This window comes from Lontra canadensis, unplaced genomic scaffold, assembly GCF_010015895.1.
Source record: "Lontra canadensis isolate GAN:19392208 unplaced genomic scaffold, GSC_riverotter_1.0 scaffold94, whole genome shotgun sequence".
NCBI lineage: Eukaryota > Metazoa > Chordata > Mammalia > Carnivora > Mustelidae > Lontra > Lontra canadensis.
Window position 1 is genome coordinate 2651798 of NW_022631088.1, and position 23402 is coordinate 2675199.

The window sequence follows — 23402 nt, forward strand, 5'->3', positions numbered from 1 at the left end:
AGATGGTGGTCTGTGTGTTTGTGTGGACGTGCTGTGTTTATGAACATAGACCACTGATTATGAACATATGACGTGGACGATTGCTTGGTTGCCCAGGTGAGGGGAAATGAGCCTGACACGAGGTTGTAGGTGCCACCATCAACACCTCATGAAAACCAAGAAGAAATACACAAGCAGCTGGGTTAGGGCGAGGAGTGTTAACTTTTTTTTTTCTCTTCCATCCTTTTCAAACTCTTTGCAGTGGGTAGTTTTATTAACCTTATAATAGAATTTTTTAATCAGAAAGAGAAACTTGGGGGCACCTAGGTGGCTCAGTGGGGTAAAGCCTCTGCCTTCGTCTCAGGTCGTGATCCCGGGGTCCTGGGATTGAGCCCTGCATTGGGATTTCTGCTCAGCGGTGAGCCTGCTTCCCCCTCTCTTTCTCTCTGCTTGCCTCTCTGCCTACTTGTGATCTCTGTTAAATAGGTAAATAAAATCTTAAAAAAAAAATCATTAAAAAGAAAGAAAGAAAGAGAAACTTGGGGGTACCTGGGTGGCTCAGTGGGTTAAGCCTCTGCCTTCGACTCAGGTCATGATCTCAGGGTCCTGGGATCGAGCCCCGCATGGAGCCCCACATCCGGTTCCTGCTCAGCAGGGAGCCTGCTTCCCCCTCCCCCTCTGCCTGCTTGTGATCTCTCTCTCTGTCAAATAAATAAATAAAATCTTAAAAAAAAAAGAGAGGGAAACTTGTACCCACTTTACAGTTTTGTAAGCTCGTGGCAAGGGAGGGCTCTGCTCTGTTTCTTTACTGCTATTCTTCTATTTTCCGGTGCCCACCACCATGCTTGGCATGTTATGGACATAATAAGCGTGCTGGACGGGTGCCCACTGGGCAAGCTCTCAGGGCCGGGAACGTGTTTGCAGAGAGTTTCCGCCAGCTGGTCTCCCCAGGAGCAGGCCCAGGCCAGGTGTGTGTCATGGGGTGGCCTGTTTGCAGGGTGGTGAGCTCTCCTTGTCCAACCAGAAGGGGCCCCCACTAAGGCGGAGGGCCCGTTTTGGCCATTCAGCTTCACCAGAGCATTTAATGCTAACATCCATGTGGAATAAACAAACTCCAGTCAGACAGAAGCAGATTCTCTGGCCTTCTCAGACTTTCAAAATTGAGAGTGCTGGTTCTGTGGACAGTTTCCGTTTGTTGAGTGCTCCCAGGAGGGCAGGCTACTAAACATGGTCTCAAAGCCGCCCTCTCCTTTAGTTCTTACAACTACGTAAGCATCAGCAACTACATCAGCTCCATTTTACAGATCAGGAAACTGAGGCACAGAGGAACGAGGCCTGAATTCCAGGGCAGGTCTTGGTTTTGCCAAGAGCTTAACTTTCAGTGAATCGAAAGCACTTCTGGGAGTTAATTTCCTCGTTCGTGAACAACAGCCGCTGACGTTAGTTGAGTGTTTACTACGTGCCAGGTTCAGCTGAGCGGAGAAGGGGAGGCCGCTCTTCTCAGCAAACAAATGGGATTTATGCCACTAGCGTCTCTACGCCAGGGGTTGACACAGCACTTGCCCCGTGCAGTAAACCCAGCTTCTCTTGTTGGTTTGGGCTTGTTTTGCTTTCCCCAGGCCAAAGCTTCTGAGGAGCCCCGTGGCACCCCGTCACTCCGGGTTCTCACATACCCAGGCCATCTTCAGTAGCCATGTCATTCATTATTCCCTGCTCAGGAGGGAATTGTTAAAATGCAGTTTCTTTGGGAAGCCTGGGCGGCTCAGTCGGTTAAGCATCTGCTTTCGGCTTAGGTCAGGATCCCAGGGTCCTGGGATCGAGTCCCGCATTAGGCTCCTTGCTCAACAGGGAGTCTGCTTCTCTCTCTTCCTCTGCTGCTCCCCTGCTCGTGCAAATAAAGTCTTTAAAAAATATATAGAAATGCAGTTCCCTGTGTCCAGCCCCAAGTGCACTGGATCCAGGCAGGACCGAAGAGATCGCACCTTAAAGTAACGTCGGGTGGTTCCTAGCTGCCGGTCTTGTCGCAGCCAACACGGGCCAACCCTCGACTGTCACAGTGGCCTTGTCCTTCTGAGATGAAACCTCCAGATGCTTGGGCTAGTATAAACCGGAGTCCATTTCCATCTGGAGGAACCCAGCAGAGCGATGAATGTGGCTAAGGATTGCAAATTTTGTACTCCGAGTGAACACTTGTGAATTTCCCATTGACAGAACATTCTCTTCAAACCTTAGCTCCGTGGAGCTCAGCAGGCCGTGTGCAGTTGAATGTAAATTCCAAGAACACTTAAGAAACTTAAATGTATGTCTTTTTTCCTGTTTTAAGAGAGAGGAGAGGCAAGCAAGATGACCTTCGAAAGGGCAAATTTGAGGCTCTCTTACCTAGCAGTGGAGTGTCCCCCTAAGAGGAAAGCTACACATCTACATTTAATTTCTTTTTTTTTTTTTTTAAAGATTTTATTTATTTATTTGACAGAGATCACAAGTAGGCAGACAGGCAGGCAGAGAGAGAGGAAGGGAAGCAGGCTCCCTGCCTAGCAGAGAGCCCGATGCGGGGCTCGATCCCAGGACCCTGGGATCATGACCTGAGCTGAAGGCAGAGGCTTTAACCCACTGAGCCACCCAGGCGCCACCTCTTTTTTTTTTTTTTTTAAGTATTATTTTTTTTTTTAGAGAGAGAGAGAGAGCACGAGCAAGAGAAACAGACTTCTGGCTGAGCAGGGAGCCCCATGTGGGGCTCAGTCTCAGGACCCTGAGATCATGACATGAGCTGAAGGCACACGCTTAACCGTCTGAGCCACCCAGGTGCCCCTACGTTTAATTTCTTTTTTTTTTTTTTTTAAAGATTTTATTTATTTACTTAACAGACAGAGATCACAAGTAGGCAGAGAGGCAGGCAGAGAGAGAGGAGGAAGCAGGCTCCCCGCTGAGCAGGGACCCTGATGCGGGGCTCGATCCCAGGACCCTGGGATCATGACCCAAGCTGAAGGCAGAGGGTTTAACCCACTGAGCCACCCAAGCGCCCCGCTACGTTTAATTTCTTAAATGTATAAGCACTGTCCTACCTTCTTGGGCTAGAGCCACACAAAAGGATGGGCCATGGGCCGATGGTGCTGTTCTGCACTGGGTCACCCAGCCCAGAGAAATTGAGAATAAGCCTTAGCAATGTATGGGGCACCACCTGCCAGGACAGCATCCGAGGGCGTGACCGGCAGCTGCATCGTGAGCCCGGCGTGGACCATGTGGGCATCACACGCCTCCTGCCACGGTCGGGGTTGGGGGGCCAGGAACCACCCGTTAGTTCTTGCTCTTCACGGGAGCCCCACAGGCTGGTTCGTGCAGACGGGGGTCAGCTGCTACACCAGCTGGCCACTCCGTTGTGAGCCCTTCTGCGTGTCCCCAAAGATTCGGGGAAAGCCTGGTCGGGCATCCTGGGGGGAGAGATTTGTTGGTCCGGGGTCAGCGAGGGCCAGGTCCCTCGGAGGACTTGCAGGACTGGCTTGGGAAATGCACACTGAGTGAGGACTTTGGCCCTGGGGCCTTCCTTCTCCCCGTCTCGTCTCAGAGTTTAGGAAACGGGCAGTGACAGTCCCTCCTGGAAGGGCTTCCGTGCGAGATAAAAATGAGATGACGCTGGGGGACTCTGCACTTGGGAAAGGGAGGGTTCTCGGTGCTGCTTTGTCTGTGTTGTTTGAAAGAAGTGGGTTGCATTGTGGGTCTCCAGGAAGTTGCCGGCTGCCCTCCCTGTTTCTGAATTCCTGTGTGTGTGTCTGTGTGTGTGTGTGTGTGTGTATTTTCTGTGCCCCTGGTGGGGGGAAACAGTCATCGGTTTCCTGCTGATTAATCCAGTTCCTGGAGGGCCCTTCCCTGGCAGAGAGGGAGGCCTGGCCTCCTGCCTCACTGCCTCACTCTCCTGGCCCCTTCCATGAGGCCCGCCTGCCCTCCGGTCCCCTAAGGCCCAAGACGCCCTTTGCAGGCCTGGTGAGCCCGGCTTTGTTCTGATGGGGCTACCCGGCTTGCAGCTGCCTTGGACTTTGCCTGCAGGTGTGTTCCTTTGCCCACCTGACACCTGTGGGGACCTGGGCTTCTTCCAGTCGCCCCCAGGTTGGGGACAAGAGGTTTTGATCATCTGAACTATAGGCCCTTGGAAATGAGGCTGTTGGGGTCCTCTGCCCCTTCGGAGCAGGAGGCTGATGGCAGGGGCTCCAGAAAGGCACCAGACCCCAGGGTCTCCCTGCTGGTAGGAAGGGAATCTGGAGAGTATGCCTTTGGTTTTCAGAAGGAAAGTTCTGGCAGTGGGGAGAGGCCAGTGTGTTGGGATGTGGCGTCCCTGGCCTGCAGCTTGGCCTTTGAGTGAAGGACCGTGGAGAATAGGAGGGCAGCACGGGACGGGGCTGGGCTGTCAGGCCTGCACTCGCCGTGTGGGACTGGATCCGCCTGTCAGTTCATTTCGAGACTTGGTGACCGCACGGTGGTCCCGTGAATGGTGCAGGGGCCGCACATGAATCCATGGTCTTGTCCCCAAACCCCATAGCTCTCTGGCTGCTGCGTGCCGGCCATGAGCTGAGCCTCCCTTCTTGGAGCCCTCAGCACCCATGGACATGGTGTCTCCGCTCTGTGCAGAGGAGCCCAGACGTCCCTGGTTGGGGACCCTCAGTGCCCATGAACTGTGGAAGGCAGGCCTCCGGGACTGGGTGGTGTACAGCCTGAGTTTGGGGCCTGAGGACCACCCGTGCCTCCTCCATGGAGGGATGGGGTCACTACTGTCTTGTGCCCGGTGTGGGGCGGACCCTTGGAGCTTCTGGAACGATGCCACCCCATCAGGCACGCAGAGCTCCTCACACTTCATCTGGGGCCGGCCGGCTCTCAGCCAGCCTGGGAAGCCCCGTCCTTGCTAATATGGGCTGGCTGAGTCAACATGGCCAGGATGCGTATTTGGTTAGCAAACACGGAGCCACAGCCGGAGCCGGCCCACTGCCTTCCTGCTCCTGCCTTTCTAGCAAAAATGTCCTCTGGAAAGGTCAGCCAGGACCGGCTACATAATTTGCTGTTGCACAATGAAAATGAGGGCCCCTGGTTTGAAAATGAGGAAGAATTTCAAGATAGCTAGTGCAGAGCACAGGAGAACCAAGCACAGACCCTCCTGAGCCTGGTGCCGTTGTGGGGGTGGGCTGCACCCTGAGGTCAGCAATGCTCTGCCTGACGGATTTCTGAGGCTTCTGGCGTGGCCACACTGGGCTTCTTTTCGGAAGAACAGGGACTTGGGCTCCACCCAGCTGTGAGTTCTGCGACGTGCTCTCCCCGCGCTGTCCCTGGGCAGCTCTTCTCAAGGACTAGAGTGACTCTTGCTTCTCCTTTTTCTCCTCCACCCGGTTTCCCCTTTCCTGGGTTAAACTCAGAAACGCCGGACCCTCCCTCCCATTCCTCCTCCTCCTTCCTTTCCTCCCCTCTTTCTGGGCCATCCTCCCCCTCGCTCCAGCTCTGTTTCCCTCTTCCTACCCCATTGCTTCCTACCCCTCTTCCTACCCCATTGCTTTCATCTGGGGGGAAACCCTTCCCGTGTTTGCTGGGTGACATTTCCCAACCGTTCATGCGGTGCTGTTTGATTTTAATGCCCCTTTGAATGAGCAAGAATGCTCCTTGGATTTCCAGAGCCTCTCTCTGAAGTGGCTGAAGCCAGCACCTTCCCCCACCAAGCCAGCACCTTCCCCCACCAAGGGACGTCCCTTCAGTGGCCTCTGGCTCCGTCCAGATGGTCTCTGCCCATTGGGAGCCTGGAATGAATTCTCATTGTTAGCATTTGTCACTCACCATGTCCTGCCCACATTCAGCTGTCAGCCCTCCTGGCCACAGTGGAAAGAAACCTGCTCTATTCTTCCTTGCGATACTGCTTGTGCCCCAGTGACAAACCTGGCCATGTTTCCCAAAGACGGAAGTTTCCAGGCTTCCACGGAGGGCCAGGAGTGGGGGGTGGGGACAGTGGAAGAGTTGACCAGATAAGCCCAGTGGACGCTGTCCCAGCCTGCCTGCACCGTGGCCACACTGTAACCAGAAGGACGTTCCGAGCAGCCACTGGGTCACCATGGTCCCTTGCCTAAAACCGTCCTCTGGCTTCCTGATGCCTGAGAATGGCATCCAGATGCTCGTGTGCCTTCAAGGCCCTGTCCTCCCGGAGAGGCGGGCAGCACGGGGTTGCTGAAGGGACCTTTGAGCCCCACCTTTGGGGAGGTAGAGAGGGGAGAGGACCTGAGAGGGGCAGCAGGAAGGAGAGAAGGTCTGTCTCACCTCTGATCTGGTTCCTTAAGGGATGGTACTGCACCCCGGAGCACATTCCAATCACCCAGGGGCTTTGGAAATTACCAGAACCTCTGGGGATGGGCCCATTCTGGGTGTTTTCATTTGCTCCCCCAGGGTAGCAAGTCCAGGCATCCCCTGTGAGCACTTGCGGAAGATGTCCTCAGTGAGAACACACTAGCACTTTTCTCTCGTGGCGACGGGAGGGCTGCTTTGCTCAATCAACCCTGAGCCTCTGGCCAGAATGAGCTAATAAGCAAGCACTAAGCAGGGATGGTTAGAGATCCTGAAGAGTCACCGGGCAGGGCCCATGTTCAGAAAGGGAAACTGAGGCCTCCTCTCCAGGGAACATCACCACTGGGTAGCAGAGCCTGGGGTTTCCAGCCTTTGCCAGCACCCGGCTAGCATGGGAGGAGGGCGGAGCTGGTGTGTTCCAGCCCAAATGGTCTCCAGCGGGCACCTTGAGGTCCTGTTAGAGCATCATCAGCTCCGTGATCCCCGCAATCTGGATCCTTTTCTCTGACCTTCAGACGTACCCCTATCTGGGCTTCTGTCCTCCAAGAACTCCAGATCCAGGGGGCCAGTGGGCCCAGGTATAAAGTATTGAAATCTGGGGACGCCTGGGTGGCTCAGTTCATTGGGCAGCTGCCTTTGGCTTGGGTCGTGGTCCCGGGGTCCTGGAATTGGGTGCCCCGTCTGGCTCTTGATTCGGCAGAGGACCCACTCTTCCTGCTCTCCCTGCTTGTGCTCTCCCTCTCTGTCAAATGAATACATAAAACCTTAAAAAAATTATTAAAGTATTGAAATCTGGACACACAGGAGATGGGCTTGAAGGGGAAGAGATGAGCTCCCCCCGGGGCCGACCCAAGAGGAAGCCGTGCCCAGGTGCTGACTCCCCCTCGCACCCCCGCCCCCCGCTGTGGCCCGCTGTGACCGAGGCTGGCGGGGAGCAGCCTTGCCTGCGGAGTCCCGCGTGCCGTCCAGGGATTCCCCATGTGTGCCATGCAGACAGATTGGGGAGCGTGACCCCCGTCCTCATCGAGTCGAGTCTGCGTTGGGCAGGTTGGGTAACAAACCAAAGATGGGCCCCAAAAGCACAAAGAACAAGTCACAATTCACCTGCAGGGTCTATTTCTTCATCACTTTGTATTTTGAAAATGTCAAGCCAAACCCAAAAGCTAAGAACCTTCATCTAGGTTCCCCAGTTAACATCTTTGCTACGTTTGCTTTATCTCGCTCTCTTTCAGATGGTTTTGCTGAATCATTTGAAAGTGAGTTTGGGGCAGCATGATACTTCACCCCTCCATACCTCGGCAGGTGTCTTTAGGACCAAGAACTTTCCCCTTGTAGCTGCAGTGCCGTCATCATGCCTAAAGAAATGACCGCTATCCAATAATATAATACATATAATCAGATGATCTTCCCCAGTTGTCCTCTGAACACGTTTTTTAGGTTCTTCTCCTGATCCAAAAAGGCTCACGCGTTGCGTTTGGTTGTTACGTTTCTTTGGTTTCTTTTAGTCTAGAACAGTCCCCCTGCTTTGTGTGCGTGAGCCGGTGCCTTTGAAGAGCCCAGGCAGGCCGGCTGTCTTGTAGAATGGATTCTGGCTTTGTCTTTGATTGCGTCCGTGCAAGTTAAGTTTGTGTGGTTTTGAAACTGTGCCCAATAATTGCTTCATTGTGTCCAAAAGAGTCCGAAGGCAGAGGGTACAGTTGAGGGTAACTCCTTTGTCCCCTGCCCTTGTGCGCGTCATGGGATGTCCCGTCCAGCCGCCAGAAGAAGAGGCGGCCTTAGTGATATCACGTTATATTTATGAAATGTTTCAGCCAACTGGGAAGATTATTTCACTTGATCCACCCCAAGCCTGGCCCGATCGGGCAGGGGTTCTCTAGCCGCTGAGTGGAAGAGGTTCTGAGAGATTGAGTTCATGCCCAGGTCCCCACGGCGGGCAGAGCTGGCCCGGAGCCCAGCCCTTCTGGCTCACGCCGGGGCTTCCCATGGGCCCTGCACTGAGCTGGCAGCTGGGAGACCGGGTAAGGTACAAGGTCATGTCACCGAACCTCAGCCCTGGGCCCAGCCTCTGCGTCCCCGAGTGCTAAACAGAGCCCTGGATGTACTTTCATAGGACTGAACCCGTCTGGACGGTCAGGAGCTCAGTGACTGAACTGATGGACGGAGGCGCTAGAGCTGCCCGTCCCCGCCCTGACCGGTCCCATGCTGTCACCTTCCTACTGGTCCTTCTCATCTGGGGCCTGCGTCTGCTGGTCTGGGAAGCCAGACGCACAAGCTTGTTAGAGCTGAGGTCAGGGGCGCCTGGGTGGCTCAGTCCGTGAAGCGTCTGCCTTCGGCTCAGGTCATGATCTCAGGGTCCTGGGATCGAGCCCCGCGTTGGGCTCCCTGCTCAGCGGGGAGTCTGCTTCTCCCTTTGCCTCTGCCTGCTGCTCCCCCTGCTTGTGTGCTCTCTCTCGCTGTCTCTCTCTCTCTCTCCATGTCAAATAAATAAAATCTTTAAACAAACAAACAAACAAGAACTGAGCCCAGAGGCTGCAGGGGAGAGGGGCATTGTCCGTGTAGGGAAGAGTGCGTGTAACTGCTAAGACCCCTCTCAGAGGCATCCTCAGTCCGATGATCAACTTCCAGGCTTTCTGAGCTGGCTGGTACCTCCACCGGTCCCTGGTCTGGGGGGAAGCGAGGTTGCCAGAGAAGGGACTTCTGGACAGTGAGGTGTTGCTATCACACGATTCAAGTTTAAAAGGCCTAGAAAAGACTGTGACGTACAGCAGAGTGGCGGGTGGGAACTAGTCAGTGTGGGCGTGTGTGCGCGTGTGCACGTGCATGTGCGTGCCAGAGCGTGAGGGAGCTTTGGACATGGTGGCCTCCAGGATGAGCATTGGGGTGGGGGTGGTGAGCTCAGGCTGGGGTGTGGCCAGGGGTCCCGGGGCAGGCCAGCGTGCCCCCGCCACCACCCTCCCTGCAGGGGCATATCATGCTGCCTTTCGCCCAAGTGAGCTGTAGTCACACACACCCCAGTTTTCCTGAGGATCTAGGCCCCTGCCCGAGACGGCACCCCAGTCTCTGGATCTCCTCGTCCCCCAGGACAGGGTCCCTAGTGCTCCAGATCTTGTTGTCAAAGCCACATACCAATATCCTTAAGGTTTTTTTCCCCCAAGGTGCTTCCCCCCCTTTCTCTTCTAATCGCGTTACCTTGGGCAGGAGCCCACTGAACCGTGCTCTTCTTTCTCGAAGAAATTTCTGTTCCCATAAATGTATAAGCATGGTGCCCTTTCTGTTTCTCGGCTGAGTACTCCAGAAAGATCCCCGTTCGGCTTACAGTGCCAAGTCTTTTTTGGTTGTTTGCTCGCTTTTCATTTTGTTTTTTATCAAACTAATCCATATGCATCTTTTTTTAATGTCAGACAATACTAAAGGCCTGATCAGGAGGAAGCGGCAGGCCCCGCCCCCCTCGTTGGCCACTCCAGCCCTCCAGGCCCAGAAATGAATTGTCAGTTCCTTTCATTTCCCCTCTGTTATTCACCTCCATATTTTGAAACAATATGTTTATCCTACCACTTCTCCATTTAGCAATTTTGGATATTATCTGTCGCCTCCATACTCTTGTCCTTCCTGCTTAATATTATTCTATCACAATTTGGGACTAAATTCACAATGTTAATAACACAGTGTTCATCATGGAGCCTAGTACTGAGCTACATTTCTTCTTTAAAAAGAGTTCATTATTTTTCTCAGCAGCTTAGTTTTCTGGATCTATTTCTGATTTTTCCCAATACACCAAAGGATTGAGAAAACATTTATCAGATGTTTTATCTGTAGTTCATTGATCAATTTTTCTTTTTCTTTTTTTTTCCTAGACACTGGGGTGTCTTGCCGGTGAAATTCTTTAAAGCTTTCTCAAAACAAATGAAAATCGAGTTCGTTTTAACGGATTACAATAACTCCATGCTCCCTCCTCTGAAAAGGTTTTCCTGACCCCCTCCCCGCAGCCTCGCTCTCCCCAAGGCGGCCCTTCCTCGGGGCCCCCATGCCTCCCTCCCACAAGATTGTAATCACCTGTTTCCTTGCCTCTGCTCCCCCTATACCGTGAGTTGAGTTCTCGAGGGCAAGCCTTGTTCACCACGTTCTCAAGGAATGCACAAGAGCCGGCTGGCACATAGCAGGCACTCGATAAATATTTGTGGGAATTTGCGTTTATTGGATTGAAAAGCAAGAGTAGTTACTTGATCCTGGTGGTGCAGAGAAATGTCCTACCCTGCACGCCTTTGCATTTTCCATGTGCCTCATCTCTCGGCTTCCTTGTTGAGTTTGGAGGCCTTTCTGGGCCCATTCCAACTTAACAGCCCTTCCCAGATGAAGCTAGCAAAGGCAGGGTTTCCTTTCCCAGCACGATGGTGCACCCCACCCCCACCCCCCACTAGTTTGCCCTCAAGCGTGTCGGGGGGCCTCTGATTGGTCCTTGTCACTTTCGAGTCCCAGCCCACGCCACTGAGCTCCGCACAGACTGATTGCTCAACAGAGGAGCGAGGGTGAGACTCGCTCAATCAATCAATCAATAAACCAATCAGTCTTCCTGCACCCGGCCTCTCTGTTCCCAGGCATTTCTCATTATCCGGCGTCTGGGTGATCAGAAGGAAAAAGGAACTTCTGCATAAAGGTGACCCCATTTCGGGTTTCGTCATGACTCGCTGAGTATTGAAAGACAAGGAGAGCGAGACCAGGAAAGACAAAGACAGGGGGACCGGGGACATTCACCTGTGATCTCAGAGGGACGTCTTGGGAGCCACTCCAGTCACTGGACGGAGGGCTGTGTGCAGGTAGGCAGGGGCCTGTGTGCTGTGTTACCCAGAGCCTAGCACTGGACTGAGCACGCAGGAGATACTGGGTCCTGACTGACATCTGACTGCAGGGAGGAATGAGGGACGTGGGGCCCTCGGGGCACCCACATATCCCACAGTCTTTGGGTCCTAGCTAACTCAGGAAAGTGCTGATCTGTGCGGAGGCCACAGAGGCCCGTCCCTTGTAAGCACAGAGATCCCACACCACACATCTCACCCTCTCAGCCGGAGTCCCTGCAGAGGACACCCCCCCCCCATTCCCAGAGCCACTAGAGTGTCATTCACTCCACAAGTACCATGTACCTCCCGCTAGGCTTGGCCCAACAGCCCGGCCTCCCCGCTCAGACCCTCCTCCTGGGCCCTCAGCTCTCAGCCAGAGCAGGACGACCACGAGGGCCAAGCCGCCCATGGGGACCAGGCCTCCCCAACAGCGTCGCACCCTGAGGCCCTCCCCGCCTTGGCTCACCCAGGACCCTGAAATAAAGCAGCAGGCCGAGGGCCTGTGCCCCCGCTCCCCAAGAGGGAGCCCCGCTCTCGTGGGTGTAGTGAGTTTGGGGGGGGGAGGGGAAGCCTTTCAAGTGCCCTTTGATGCTTCTCCGATGGAACTGAATTTATTTTTTGTATTTTTAGGAATTAACTTGCAGTTCTCAGCCTCTCCCTCCCTCCCTTTCTCCCCCAGAAAGGGGAGAAGGAAAAATGAAGGAAAGGGTCTGCATTGTCACCGTGATTGGCACGAGTGTGAATGAGGGGGTCACCGCCTCGGCTGCTCCTTTTCAAGTGCCCCCTCTCCCCTGCACCGTATTCACACAGCACACTCTTCCTTTCAAAGCTCCCGTCTTTCCCTCCCGCTTTGTCTCTCTGCTCTCCTTCCCTTCACGCTCCGCCTTTCATTCCGAGCCCTGCCCGGCTCCCTCGGGGACCACTCTCCTCCCGCTCTCCTTCCCCCCTTCTTCCTCTTCTATTCAGTTCTTTTTGCCTCTTTCTTTCTTCTTTTTTCTTTTTCTTTTTGAATAGTGCTTCTGTTTTCAAGGGATGGAACGAACAGAGAAGTCGGTTTATTTGAGCAGGGAGAATGTGAATGTGTTCATTTTCCTCCGTTGCTCTAAATGTGTAAAAGGGAAGAAAAAAAAAAAAAAAAAGCCCGCCGTGTGGGACATGGTTTCCTCTAGGCTCCCACTTTGAGAGGGGAAGGGGCTTTGGAAAGGGGCTTCGCCAGACCAGAGGGAGCTGCGCACAGGCGGACCGTTCTCGCCGGGAAGGGCCAGTCCTGCCACCTGCAGGATTCAGAGGTGGCCCTGGGGACCGGCTCCATCTCTGCCTGGCCCTAGGGGGGACTTCGATGGGAGGGTCGAGGTCCCAGGTGATGCAGACCCCCCCACCACCACCCAAACCACCCTCCTCTGTGAGAACTTGGCTTTCCTTTAAGGGATCTGGTGCGAGGGCTGAGCACGAGAAGGCCGGGTCCGCACGCACTGCCTCGGTTGTGTAGCATGTGACCCCCATCCCCTGGGGGCGGCAGGTCCCGCATCGCCTGGCCCTGGAGTGCTGCAGAGGGGACTGAGAACCTGGAACAGCAGAGAGGAGGATGCTGAGAGGCGAGCCCTCTGTGGAGTTCAGAGGGATGGTTGGCAGAGGTTTGATGCCTAGGAAATGGCGGGGTGGGGACCAGAGGCTTCAGTCTAGTGACATCAGCACAGAGGGGAGAGTCTGAGGAAGCCCCGGTAAGACAGGACAGCAGAGCCCACCAGGAGGAAGGAGGAGAGATGGAGGGAAGCCATGAGTGGCCTGGAGCCCAGACAACATGGCAGGGCTGCCTCCAGATCAGGGGGAAGGCCCAGATCAAAGCCTCTGTGTTTAGAAGCATTCGCCTCGGATGTCCAGTGGAGGGGACAGAGAACAGGGGTGCAAGCGGCGGTGGAGGACGTGGGACCTGACCCCCTGCTCAGGGGGTAGCAAGAAGGCAAAACATGGGGCACCTCCGGAGGCTGAAGCCGGGGTGTGGTGAAGGCCTCGAGCCTGAGGCCGGAGAGGGACGGCCTATGAGTGGGTTACCTGAGGAGTGTGGGGGAGGCAGGCCTGCAGGAGAGAGCGGCCAGGTCTGGGGGTCCATTTCTTGCCCGCAGAGGGCTGGCTTCAGGCTGCCGGTCTGGGAGACCCTCTGCCCCGCCTCAGAGCCCAGGAGGAATGGCTAGGTGACCTGTGGGGGATACAGGGAGCCCTGGGGTGCGAGGGACCCAGGTGATGTGGAACGAGCATGCTGGCATAAGCCACAAGGCCCAAGGGGAGGCCTGGGCTAGTGGGAGGCTGCCCAGGGCAAGCTCTGTGTCTCCCTCCTCTGCCACACCCAGGCCCGCTGGCCCAGGGCAGGGGCTTCATAAATATTTGCTGAGGCGTGAACGGATGTGGGATGGTTCTAGCACAGCACAAATCTGAGTGCAAGGTAGGATGGAAAGCCCCATACCCCTACCCCTTGAGGGCATCAGGTGTTGAGGGAAAGGGGCTGTCTCCTCCCCAAAGGAGACTGGGACAAGGTTCCAGCCATGTCTGTGGAGGAAGGTAGAAGGACAAGTCAGCACCAGACATGGAGGGTGGCCCGGCCAAGAACAGCTAGTGACCAAGCCAGAGAGCAGGACAGGTAGGGACAGAGAACCGGCTCACCTGGGGCCACCGGGGTCCAGGTGGAGGAAGACCATCGGGGAGGTAGATCTGAACCACCACCCCTCCCCCAACACCCCCAAAGGTGATTTGTTCAGGAAACATGCCTGGAGCATGGACTGTGTCCTCACTCTGGGTCTGGGGAACTGGACGAAGTGGACTATGGGTAAAGGTAGCAGGGAATAGGGTTATCCGGGGAAGTCTGAGATCTGGACTCCAGGGAAGGATGGAGCAGCCTGGGAAGCCGGTGTCATCCCTGCTGGAGAGATCGGAGACTGGCACGTGGCCAGAAGGCCACCACTGCTCTTCCTGGCCCCACCTGCCTCTCAGGATACCTGCTGGCAAAACTGGAGGTTGCAAGAGTTGGGGTGTGGGCAGCCCGGCAGGTTTTTCCGGTTTGGGCTGGACGATCTCCTCACACCCTGGGAAGGCACCCACAGCCACCCTGGCCTGGAGATGAACGGGCAGCAGCTCCCGGCAGAGGGATGAGGGTCTGCGTCTGTGGAAAGGCTTTTGAGAGGCAGACGTGTTTCCTGGGCCCCGGCCACCAGGGTTGCAGAGGAGCCGGGGGTCAGCCCCCCTTCGAGGACTGCCATCAAGGGGTGCTGTGGCCCTAGAAGGGTGCTGAGTGCCAATAATAGCAGCCAGCAGGCGTGCCGGGTTCTTCTGTGGGCTCTCTCTGTTTTTCAGCGTGTGAGGCTGGGGCTGTCCATGCCACTGCACGTTGGGAGAGAGAAATGGTCACACCTCTGGGCATGAACAGGGGCAGGACTGAACTTAGGCCTTCGGAAACCAGTATGGGCTCTAAACTGGCGCTTCTACTTTTAAAACCACTCTTCTCTGTAATCCTTACAGACCAACACCTTACCAACCCTGCCCGGATGTCTTAGCAATTTCATGTTGCTCTAGAAGTTTCTAAACACCACCTGCCTGGGGCACCTGGGTGGCCCAGGAGGTTAAGTGTCCCAGTCTTCATTTCGGCTCAGGTCATGATCTCGGGGTGGTGAGATCAAGTCCTGCTGTTCTGAATCTTTCCGTTCCTCAGTTTCCTTATGTGTAGGACAGGGGGTGATGGTACCGGTACCAACCACACAGACAGTGGTCAGTACTAGGTCAGGTGGTGCCCTTTGAGCCGGCACGGGCCAGCACTGTAGCTCCCAGGACAGCCGGAACCCTCATCCCTGTTGTGTAGAGCGGGAATAGGCCCTGCCCACACCCGGGGCTGCCCGGAGGGAGGCCATACTGGCCCCCAGCAGAGATGTTCCCAAGGCAGGGTGCCCTGGAGGGCTGTGCATGCCCCGGCGGGCGTATTCCCTCCCCGGCGCGGCCTGGCTCTCCGAGTCCCGGAAGAGCCTGTGTTCATCCTGCACTTGGCACCCAGCTTGGGGGGTGTTTGGAGGAGGGGCTCTGCCCAGCCTCCCAGAGGCAGGCCCGTGCTGCAGTGCAGGGAAGAGAGTGACCCTTGTCCCCTGACCTGTGTGTGTGTCCCTGAGTGTGGTTTTCTCATAAGAAGCTTCGTGGGCATTTTCCTTTCAGGGAATCCGGGTTCGGGGTGGGGAGTCCCATTCTCAGCGTCTTCCCTTCACCTTGTGACCATCAGGATTGTTTGCTGACGGTGGGCCATCCCAGCTCTGAGAGACTGAGCAGGTGCCCAGGGATCCCAGAAATCAACTATTTGCGGGAGGAGAGTTGGGCTTTGTGACTTGTTTAGGAATTTGGTCTTTGGGGCTGCCTTGATGGGTTGTAATGTTTCTTTCTTTCTTTTTTTTTTTTTTAAGATTTTTATTTATTTATTTGACAGAGATCACAAGTAGGCAGAGAGGCAGGCAGAGATAGGAGGAAGCAGTCTCCCTGCTGAGCAGAGAGCCCAAAGCAGGGCTCCATCCCAGGACCCTGGGACCATGACCTGAGCTGAAGGCAGAGCTTTAACTCACTGAGCCACCCAGGCGCCCCGGGTTGTAATGTTTCTGAAAAGAGACAATGTCTGGCACCTGTGAAGAGGGCTCCCACGTCTGGTGGGGAGAGGCCTTCCTGACTCTCCAAGGGCTCCGCTCTGGGCCCTGGGCCCAAGGGACCCTCACAGCCCACAAGCCCTGGGGTCGGGAATGCCGGTCCCCAGACAAGCCAGGGGCTCCTTTGTGAGCTGAGAACTAAACTGGAACCTTGCATGAGGTCAGGTTCATTTCCAGCCTCTCTCTCCATGTCCCTGATTTGGCTACTTTCTCTCCTTCACGATAGGAGATGCTTTTCCCACGTGGTCGTGCTCATTCAAGGGAGTGGTGAGAGCATATTTTTAGTAGTATTAAAGACATGCCAGATATTCTAGGGTCTTAGGTGACACACATCATGTGTGCACAAATATTGTAGTGGTGAAACCAAAAAAACCCGCCATTTACCAAACGCCAGCCCACATGCCGGGTACTTTCACCCCGTGATGCTGTTTAGTCTTCTCTACCCCTTCTGTAGGGCGGGCAGCTTATCCCCATTTTACAGTTGAGCAAACTGAGGCTCTGCTAGGTCAAGCGAATCACCTAAGGCCATTCAGCTAGGCAGTGGCCCAGCTGACTCCACATCCCGCAGGACGGTGGGGAGGAAGCCTTCAAGCTGGACCAGTCACCCCTACTGAAGGCCAGATAGCTGTTTGTTTTATGATTGTCACCTCCACTAAAGTCACTTTGGCCCTTGGGTCCCGGGACCACATGCATTTGAAGTTTCGCGCCTGGGGATCCACGACCCAGAGCTCACGGCTCTGCAGCTGAGGCCTCTGGAGCCCCCGAGTGCCGTCATCATCCTTTGTGATCTAGACTGAAGAGGGAACCAGATAGCGCTCTGGGCTGAGTGGGCCACTCGCCCAGCACTTCTTCTCTGGGTCTGCGGATCCGCCTCCCTGGTGGGGACCTGCGCTCCAGGGCCCCTCCTGGCTCTCCCTCCCAGGACCCCCTACCTTCCCGGACTCCCCTCACCTCTCCTCCAGCCTGCAGATGAGGCCTGCCGTGGCCCACTGAGTTTGCTCCCAGGACTGGGCAGACTCAGCAGCCCCCACCCCCCTGGGATGCCCCGCCCACCCACCCACCCTGCCTCTTCTGGCACAGTCGCATGTGGCTTCCCTCCACCCCCACGTGCATTCCTCCCCGGCCAGCCTGCGGGGTCCGCGAGTGTGCGTGTGCATGCCGGCTCCCGCCCCTTGCGTGGGTCCCCTCCCTTGCTGCATGAAGGTGACTAAGAATGGATGGATTTGCACGTGGCTCCCGCTCGCCGCTGATTCCAGCCCGTGTGGCCGGCGTGCGTGTCTGACGTCTGCCTGTGTACGCTGTCAGCCGAAACGTTGGGCCAGCTGTCCCTCCCCGCCCCCCGGGAGCTACATGGAGGCTTTCCGTGAATGAGAGGCATTTTCTACTCCTCTCCTGGCATAAATCTGTTCTCGAGTTGGGTGTGTGGGTGTGCAAAATAAATGTTGATTACGGCCTGGGCATCGGGAGACAGCCTTGCCGGGGGCTGACTCACACCGGCAGTGGTGGTGGAGAAGAAGGGGAGGGCTCTGGGCCCAGGCCTCCCTCCTCCACCCTCATCCCCCAGCACTTTCGCTGCCCGCTGCTCTTCTGTTCTCCTTACTGTCCCTTGTACACCCTCTGCCTCCAACCGGGCAGACCCTCTTCCGTCCTTCTGCATCTCTGGGGATGGGGGCTTCTTAGCCAGCCTCCCCCATCTCGAGGCTTCCCTGCCCCTCCGCCCGACGTCCATATACAGAGCAGCAGGGATCATACTCGCTGGGTTTAGTGGGCTCAGGGAAACCTCCTGAAAGCTCTGGAAAAGGGGAACCTCGGTCCTCTGTTGCAGAAGAGACAGGCTCACACCAACGGTCGACTCTGCAGCCCGAGCCTCCATGGCCTCCTGAAGTGCCACACGACAAGGAAGAAGGTTCCTGACCCCCCCAGGCTGAAATGGGGAGGCAACGTTACTTTGTCCTTTTGTGGCACCTCCACACATTGCGGGCTCATTTCCAGCCTGCTCTTCTGTTCCGTGGTTCTTAGTCTTGTCCTTCTAACCAAACTGTGAGGTCCCTGAGAGTGGGGATCTTGGGGTCCCGCCAACAGCCTGCACCAGCCTGGCCCAGCAGAGTGGATGGTGATGGGAAGAAGACAAACGGGAGCTCCTAGAAACCTAGTCCTTACTATGCTCCAGCATTGTTACCAGATTCTGTCTCCCTGATCTCCTTGCCCTTAAAAGCACTGGCCAAGAAGAAAACCCAAACTCCACTTTTTTCTGGCGATATGGTGGCTTCAGGGCAGGTCACCAGACTCCGCTGTGAAGTGGGTCCTGTTGTGAGGCTCCCACACCTCCCAGACACGATCTCATCAGCTACAAGCCTGACCTGAAGGAGAAGCTTTAAGGCAGGGCCTTGCCATATCCCTCCTCCCATTTTAAGGATGGGAAAACCGAGTGCCAGGGAGGTTGAGGAAATTGCTCAAGGCCACACAGCTCATAAGTGGCAGAGACAGGGGGATAGGCCGAGCCTGCCAGCCTGAGGGCCAGGTTCCCCCCTTCACTCGGTTCATCTGCAGAGCCAGGGGCTGTCCCTCCCTACTCGCCCATCCCTGTTTGCTGCTTCCTGTCTCTTCCTCCTCGGCCTTGCTCCCAGGGTTCCTGAGGTGCTAAGCCGGCCTCTTGGGGGAGAAGCAGAGCTGTTGTGTCATTCTTGCCTCTGTGGGCTCAGCAGGCCTGTTGTCTCCTGTGGCCGGCCTTGCCAGCTGCACCCGACGGGGTGGGCCAGAAGGCCCTCTAGCAGAGCCTTTGAGTCCCGGGACTTAGGGAACCAATACCAGGCCCGAGACCCTGGCCCAGCAACGGGTCACAGCGTCCACAGAGGCTCATAGGCCTGTGGGGCGCCCGATGATCCAGTGCTCTTTCTTCTCCAGGTGACTTTGGTCTCGGAGGAGAGTAATACCATTTTCCACTGAGCTATCTATCCTCTCTGTCACTTTGAGACGCTGGGGCCACGGCGATAATCAGCTTCCTTGTCATTTCCGTGGTAAATCTCTTTGTTTCTCCTGTCATTTCTGATCACTCCAGATTGAACACAGAAATGCAGAAGGCAGGATGGGGGGGTGCGGTTGGCTGGGCCAGAGGGGGGCCTGACTCTCCCCTCCTGGGGACACAGGCAGAAGGGACCTAACTGGGGAAGAACATGATTGTAACCAGTGCAAAGTCCACCTTCACCTCTAACTGACGGTGTGATTTGGACAAGTGACCGCTTTTCCAAGCCTCGGTCTTCCCATCTGTGAAATGAAAATTAAGATGCCCGTCTCCATGGGATGGCCCGCATCACGTGCCCGGTCCATCACAGAAGCTTGGTAGATGATGGCTGGAGGGAAATGGGCCGACCACCTTCTATCTGCCTTAGACTGGGGAGATGCAGAGCTGGTTAGCAGAGGGGACGTGTCCTCTTCTCAGAGACAGGTTAGGATTTTGGTGAAGAGCGAATCTTGAGGAAGAAATGGATCCGCCATCCCGTCTGGAGCGGGAGTGTGTGTCGCCTGGTAGATTGGGCATCTCGCATGTGGGGCTAGGGCGGGCGGCGCAGGGCCGTGTGCGCGTGGGCTTTTGTGGGCTCCCTGGAGGAGGGATTCCGGACCTGGCTCATCCCACACTCTAGTTCCTGCCCTTGCTGCATCCTGAAGGGAACTCCGGCGTCTCCCCCAGCTCAGGAGAGCAGGGTGCAGGCCCCTGGAGTGCCTCCCCCCAGTGAGCCCTCACCCAGACACCTCCCAGATATCCTCCCCACCATGCATCTGCCTCCTCCCCTCTGCAGGTGAGGTCCGTGGGGAGCCTGCAGGGTGGCGGGCAATGGGCCCATTCTGGGGTGACTCTGCATCTGTGTCTCTAGGTTCTGGAGAAGCTGGGCTGGTGAAACTGGGGTTTCTTTTCCCTCCTTCCCTCCTTTTTCTTTTTTCTTAAGCAAGAGATAAATAAATGTCGCCCTGAGATGACAGGAGAACATTGAAGGAGATAAAAAGCACAGCAAAAGGGAATGAGAGACCAGAAGCAAAGGACAGAGTGGTATGTGGACCATACCCCGCGCGGAGGGGAGAGATGAAAGAGGAAAGAGGAGATGGGAGCGCAGGACCAAGTGGCAGAGCAGAGGATGGGGTTGCCACGGAAACGGAAGGAGGGGAGGAATGGAGGGAGAGGAAGACAGGATGGAGAAGGCTGAGGTCCCTGTGAGGGCGGGGCTTGGTGAGGAAGAAGGGAAGCCATGAGGGGCTCCCACGGCTGACTCCGGCCCTGGCAGGGAAACTGAGGTCAGCAGGAGTAGAAGATGCAACTGGACACCTCATCCCCGCCCAGAGCTGGCCCAGGTCCTAGGAACACAGTCCCCCTTCCCTGCCCCCCCACAGGGGCTGCCTCTCTCCAAGCCTCCATTTCCACAACCGCACAACAGAAATGGTCCTCCCAACCCCACAGGGCTTCCCAGAAGCCGAGAGATTGTGTGCGCTCATCACAGGGCCTGACAGAGTTCAAGCCCAATAAAATGCCCTGTCGTTCCATCATCTGTGATTCTTATCTTTGTCCCATGAACTTGTAAGCCCAAGTTTTGTTTGTTTTTCCCTGTGATATGAAGCTGGTGATCTTTGGGTCCAGCACAGGGTAGTTGTCTGGAGAGCAGATGTGCTTTTTGCTTCTGGAACTGGAGGAAAGACATGGAGTTTTCTGGAAACAAGAGGCCTGCTGTCCCTTCTCCTGGGAACTGGCGCTGGTCCTGGAGTTCAAGGAGCGGAAGTCTAGGCTCAGGGGAGGAGGCTGGTTCCACCTGGGGCTCAGCAAAGGGCTTCTTTTTTTTTCTTTCCACTTGAATATGCGTCTTTGCAAAAGGACAGCCTTCGTTCTGGGTGCGCACTCTGCTAGGAACAGACCACGGGGTGGGCGGTGGGGAGCACACAGACATTGCTCTTTGCTCTGGCCTTGTCAGGGTGAGCTAACCGCAGGGCCAGACAGCAAGCCAAGAGTTACATAAAGAGATACAGCATTATGATTTTTAATAAGGTCCAGGAAGGGAAAGTATTACATGCCTAGCTTCTTAGAACTTGGGGGAGTCTGGCCTGACTGGGGGTTATGGGGAGAGTTAGGGACAGCTTCCTGAGGAAGGGCAGCCCCCTAGAAAGGCAAAAGATGAGGAAGAACATTCCATTCAGGGGGAACAGCGTATGAAAAGGCTATGTGCGGGCAGGTCTATTAAAGATGAAAAAAGCCCATGTTTCTGGGGTCATAAGTCAGGGAACGAGCAGCACGCCCCGAAGCGGTCACATGGGCAGAAACCAATCACGCAAGTTCCTCTAAGTCCTTGGTGGAGGTGTTTGCACTTGACTGCGGGAACAGGGCGCACTTGACACCCTGAGCAGGGTGGGGAGCTAGGACTGTTCTAGCATTGGAGGCCAAGGGTCAGCTGTGAGGGCCAACTCTCGAGAGCTCAGGACCCTTCCTGCAGGTTGGTTGACTCCACTGCTGCCCGAGCCCACCATGCCCACCCTCGAGGCCCTCAGACCATGGAAACAGACACCCCAGGGGGAGCCTGAGTGTGGAGTGACCACCATGTTTGTTGACATGGTTGGACAGAAATGTAGCCAGAATCAAGAGCTCTCAGGTTCCTCTTTGAGGTGGGGGCAGGGCTCGGGGCCTGGTTCCAACATCTCCAAATGATGCCGGTGGACAGGAGGGTCCACAGAGTTCCTTCCAGCCCTGCCGATGAAGATTCCAAGGCCAGCCTTGAGGGTACACAGGGACAGTGTGCGCGCCGAGGGACTTCAGCAGGGCCACTGTCCCACTGTGGCAGAACCGAGCTTTCTTCCTTTGTGGTGAAGAAACAGACGCATCTGCCCAGGGAGCCTGTGGGGCATCAGGTGGGAGGGCCGGGGGCCCACGGCTTCAGGGGGCCTGGTGACTTCAGATCAGAGACACCGCATCACTCGCACACCGGCATCTCTGCAGGCGGCATGACATTTGCTCCCCTAATTTCTGCCTCAGATGCCTGGGTCGTTTCTAGTCAGGCTCATTTCTATAAGGATCAGAGACCCTCCCGACCCATCTCGGGACAAGGGGGGTTGATGGTCAGCAAGGGGTCAAGCTAAAAGCAGGGGTTGGGCCCATCCAGGGAACGGGGCTCCCCAGGCTCTCACGAAGGTGCCTCAGTCCACCTCTGGCTAGGGCTCTTCTCCTCAGAGACGCAGGCACAGCCCCCAGCCCTCCTCTCCCACTCCCCCTGCCTCAGGCTCACTCAGCTCTGCCCACTCTTGACCTGGCCTGACTCCGTCTCACGGCGTGCCTGCGTGAATTCCCCGGATATCCCTGTGGTTGAGGGCTTGAGGCCTGATTCATAGCCAGGTTTCCAGAGAGGAGCCCATCTGGCCCAAGTCCATTTGGGGCATGGGGAGGAGCAGGCCAGGATCTGGGTCCAGCTCCCATGGGTACCGCCTGTGTGGGGTGGCCCCACACTGGGAGTGGGGCAGCTGCCCTTAGGGGAGGGAGAGGAAGGAGCCCACGCAGGGTGGGCTGTTACAGCTTCAAGAAGGTAGGTCCCCCTTTTTAATCCCAGTTACCTAACATGGGGTTACGTTAGTTTCAGGTGTGCACGATAGTGACTCAGCATTTCCATACGTCACCCTGTGCGTATCACCTGTGCGCTTCTGAATCCCCAGCACCTGTTTCCCCCACGCCCCTCTCCTCCCCTCGGGTCACCAGCAGTGTTTTCACTAGAGTTACCTCTTTCTTGGTTTGTGTCTCTCTTTTTTTTCTCTTTGCTTTGTTTTTCCTTTGTTTTGTTTCTTAAATTCCACCTATTAATAAAGTAGGATACTCCTAATTCACCCTCGAGGCCAGGTCACTTCGAGGGTGCTCGTCAGATCTTACTAATGAACTGGGAGAATCAGGATCAGCTGGGGAGCTTTTGGAACGCTAGGATGCCCAGGGGCGCCTGGCTGGCTCAGTCAGAAGAGCGTGCGACACTTGATCTCGGGGTCATGAGTTCGAGCCCCCGCGTTGGGTGTAGAGATTACTAAAAATAAATAAACTTAAAAAGAAAATATCTCAGAAGATTCCAGGCCCAGGCGCTGGTCCTCTTAATCAAATGAGGCCTTTGGACCCTGTGAAGCCAGGATGTCTGCCCTCGGGACAGTTTGCGAGGTCACACAAATACAGGGAGCCCAAGGTTGTGCCTCTCACCACGGGACTCCATCCCTTGTTTCTTTGGGTGCAGGCGTCACCGTGGCCTCCTGGAGGAGGGGACCTTACACAGTGGCTGTCAGCTCTTCCCTCCTCCTTCCCCTAGCTTGGTGCCTCTCTCCCAGGGCACTCCCCGGCGGGCCCACTCTGCTCCCCTACAGTCTCTGTCCTCTGGGTGGGCCGGCTGCTGGCGAGATGATCGTAAACATACAGTCATGAATCAGCGTGATTGTACCAAGTTCTCCAGAGAAGCAGCACCAGTAGGATATATATATACAAAGAGAGAGAGAGATTTATTTTAAGGAATTGGCTCACCCAATTGTGGGGGCTGGCACGTCCGAAATCTGCAGGGCAGGCTGGCAAGCTGGCAGGATCCCTTCTTCTCTGGGAAACCTCGGCTGTTCTCTGGAGGCT

The 23402-nt window shown here is 55.7% G+C and overlaps 1 protein-coding gene across 5 annotated transcripts in view; it reads left to right on the plus strand.

Moving 5' to 3' along the window:
* ZNF710 (zinc finger protein 710) overlaps window positions 1-23402 on the plus strand; it is a 66353-nt gene that overhangs the window by 24043 nt on the left and 18908 nt on the right. Inside the window, exon 1 of one of the 5 annotated variants that reach the window (XM_032836936.1) lies at window positions 19432-19832. The exons of 1 other annotated variant lie outside the window; for it this stretch is intronic. In XM_032836936.1, the coding sequence (XP_032692827.1) occupies window positions 19804-19832 (29 nt within the window). In that variant the 5' untranslated portion in view covers window positions 19432-19803. Of the gene's footprint in view, window positions 1-19431; window positions 19833-21168; window positions 21255-23402 lie in introns of those variants that run through there. 3 more of the 5 variants (XM_032836928.1, XM_032836935.1, XM_032836932.1) reach the window with 3 other exon arrangements.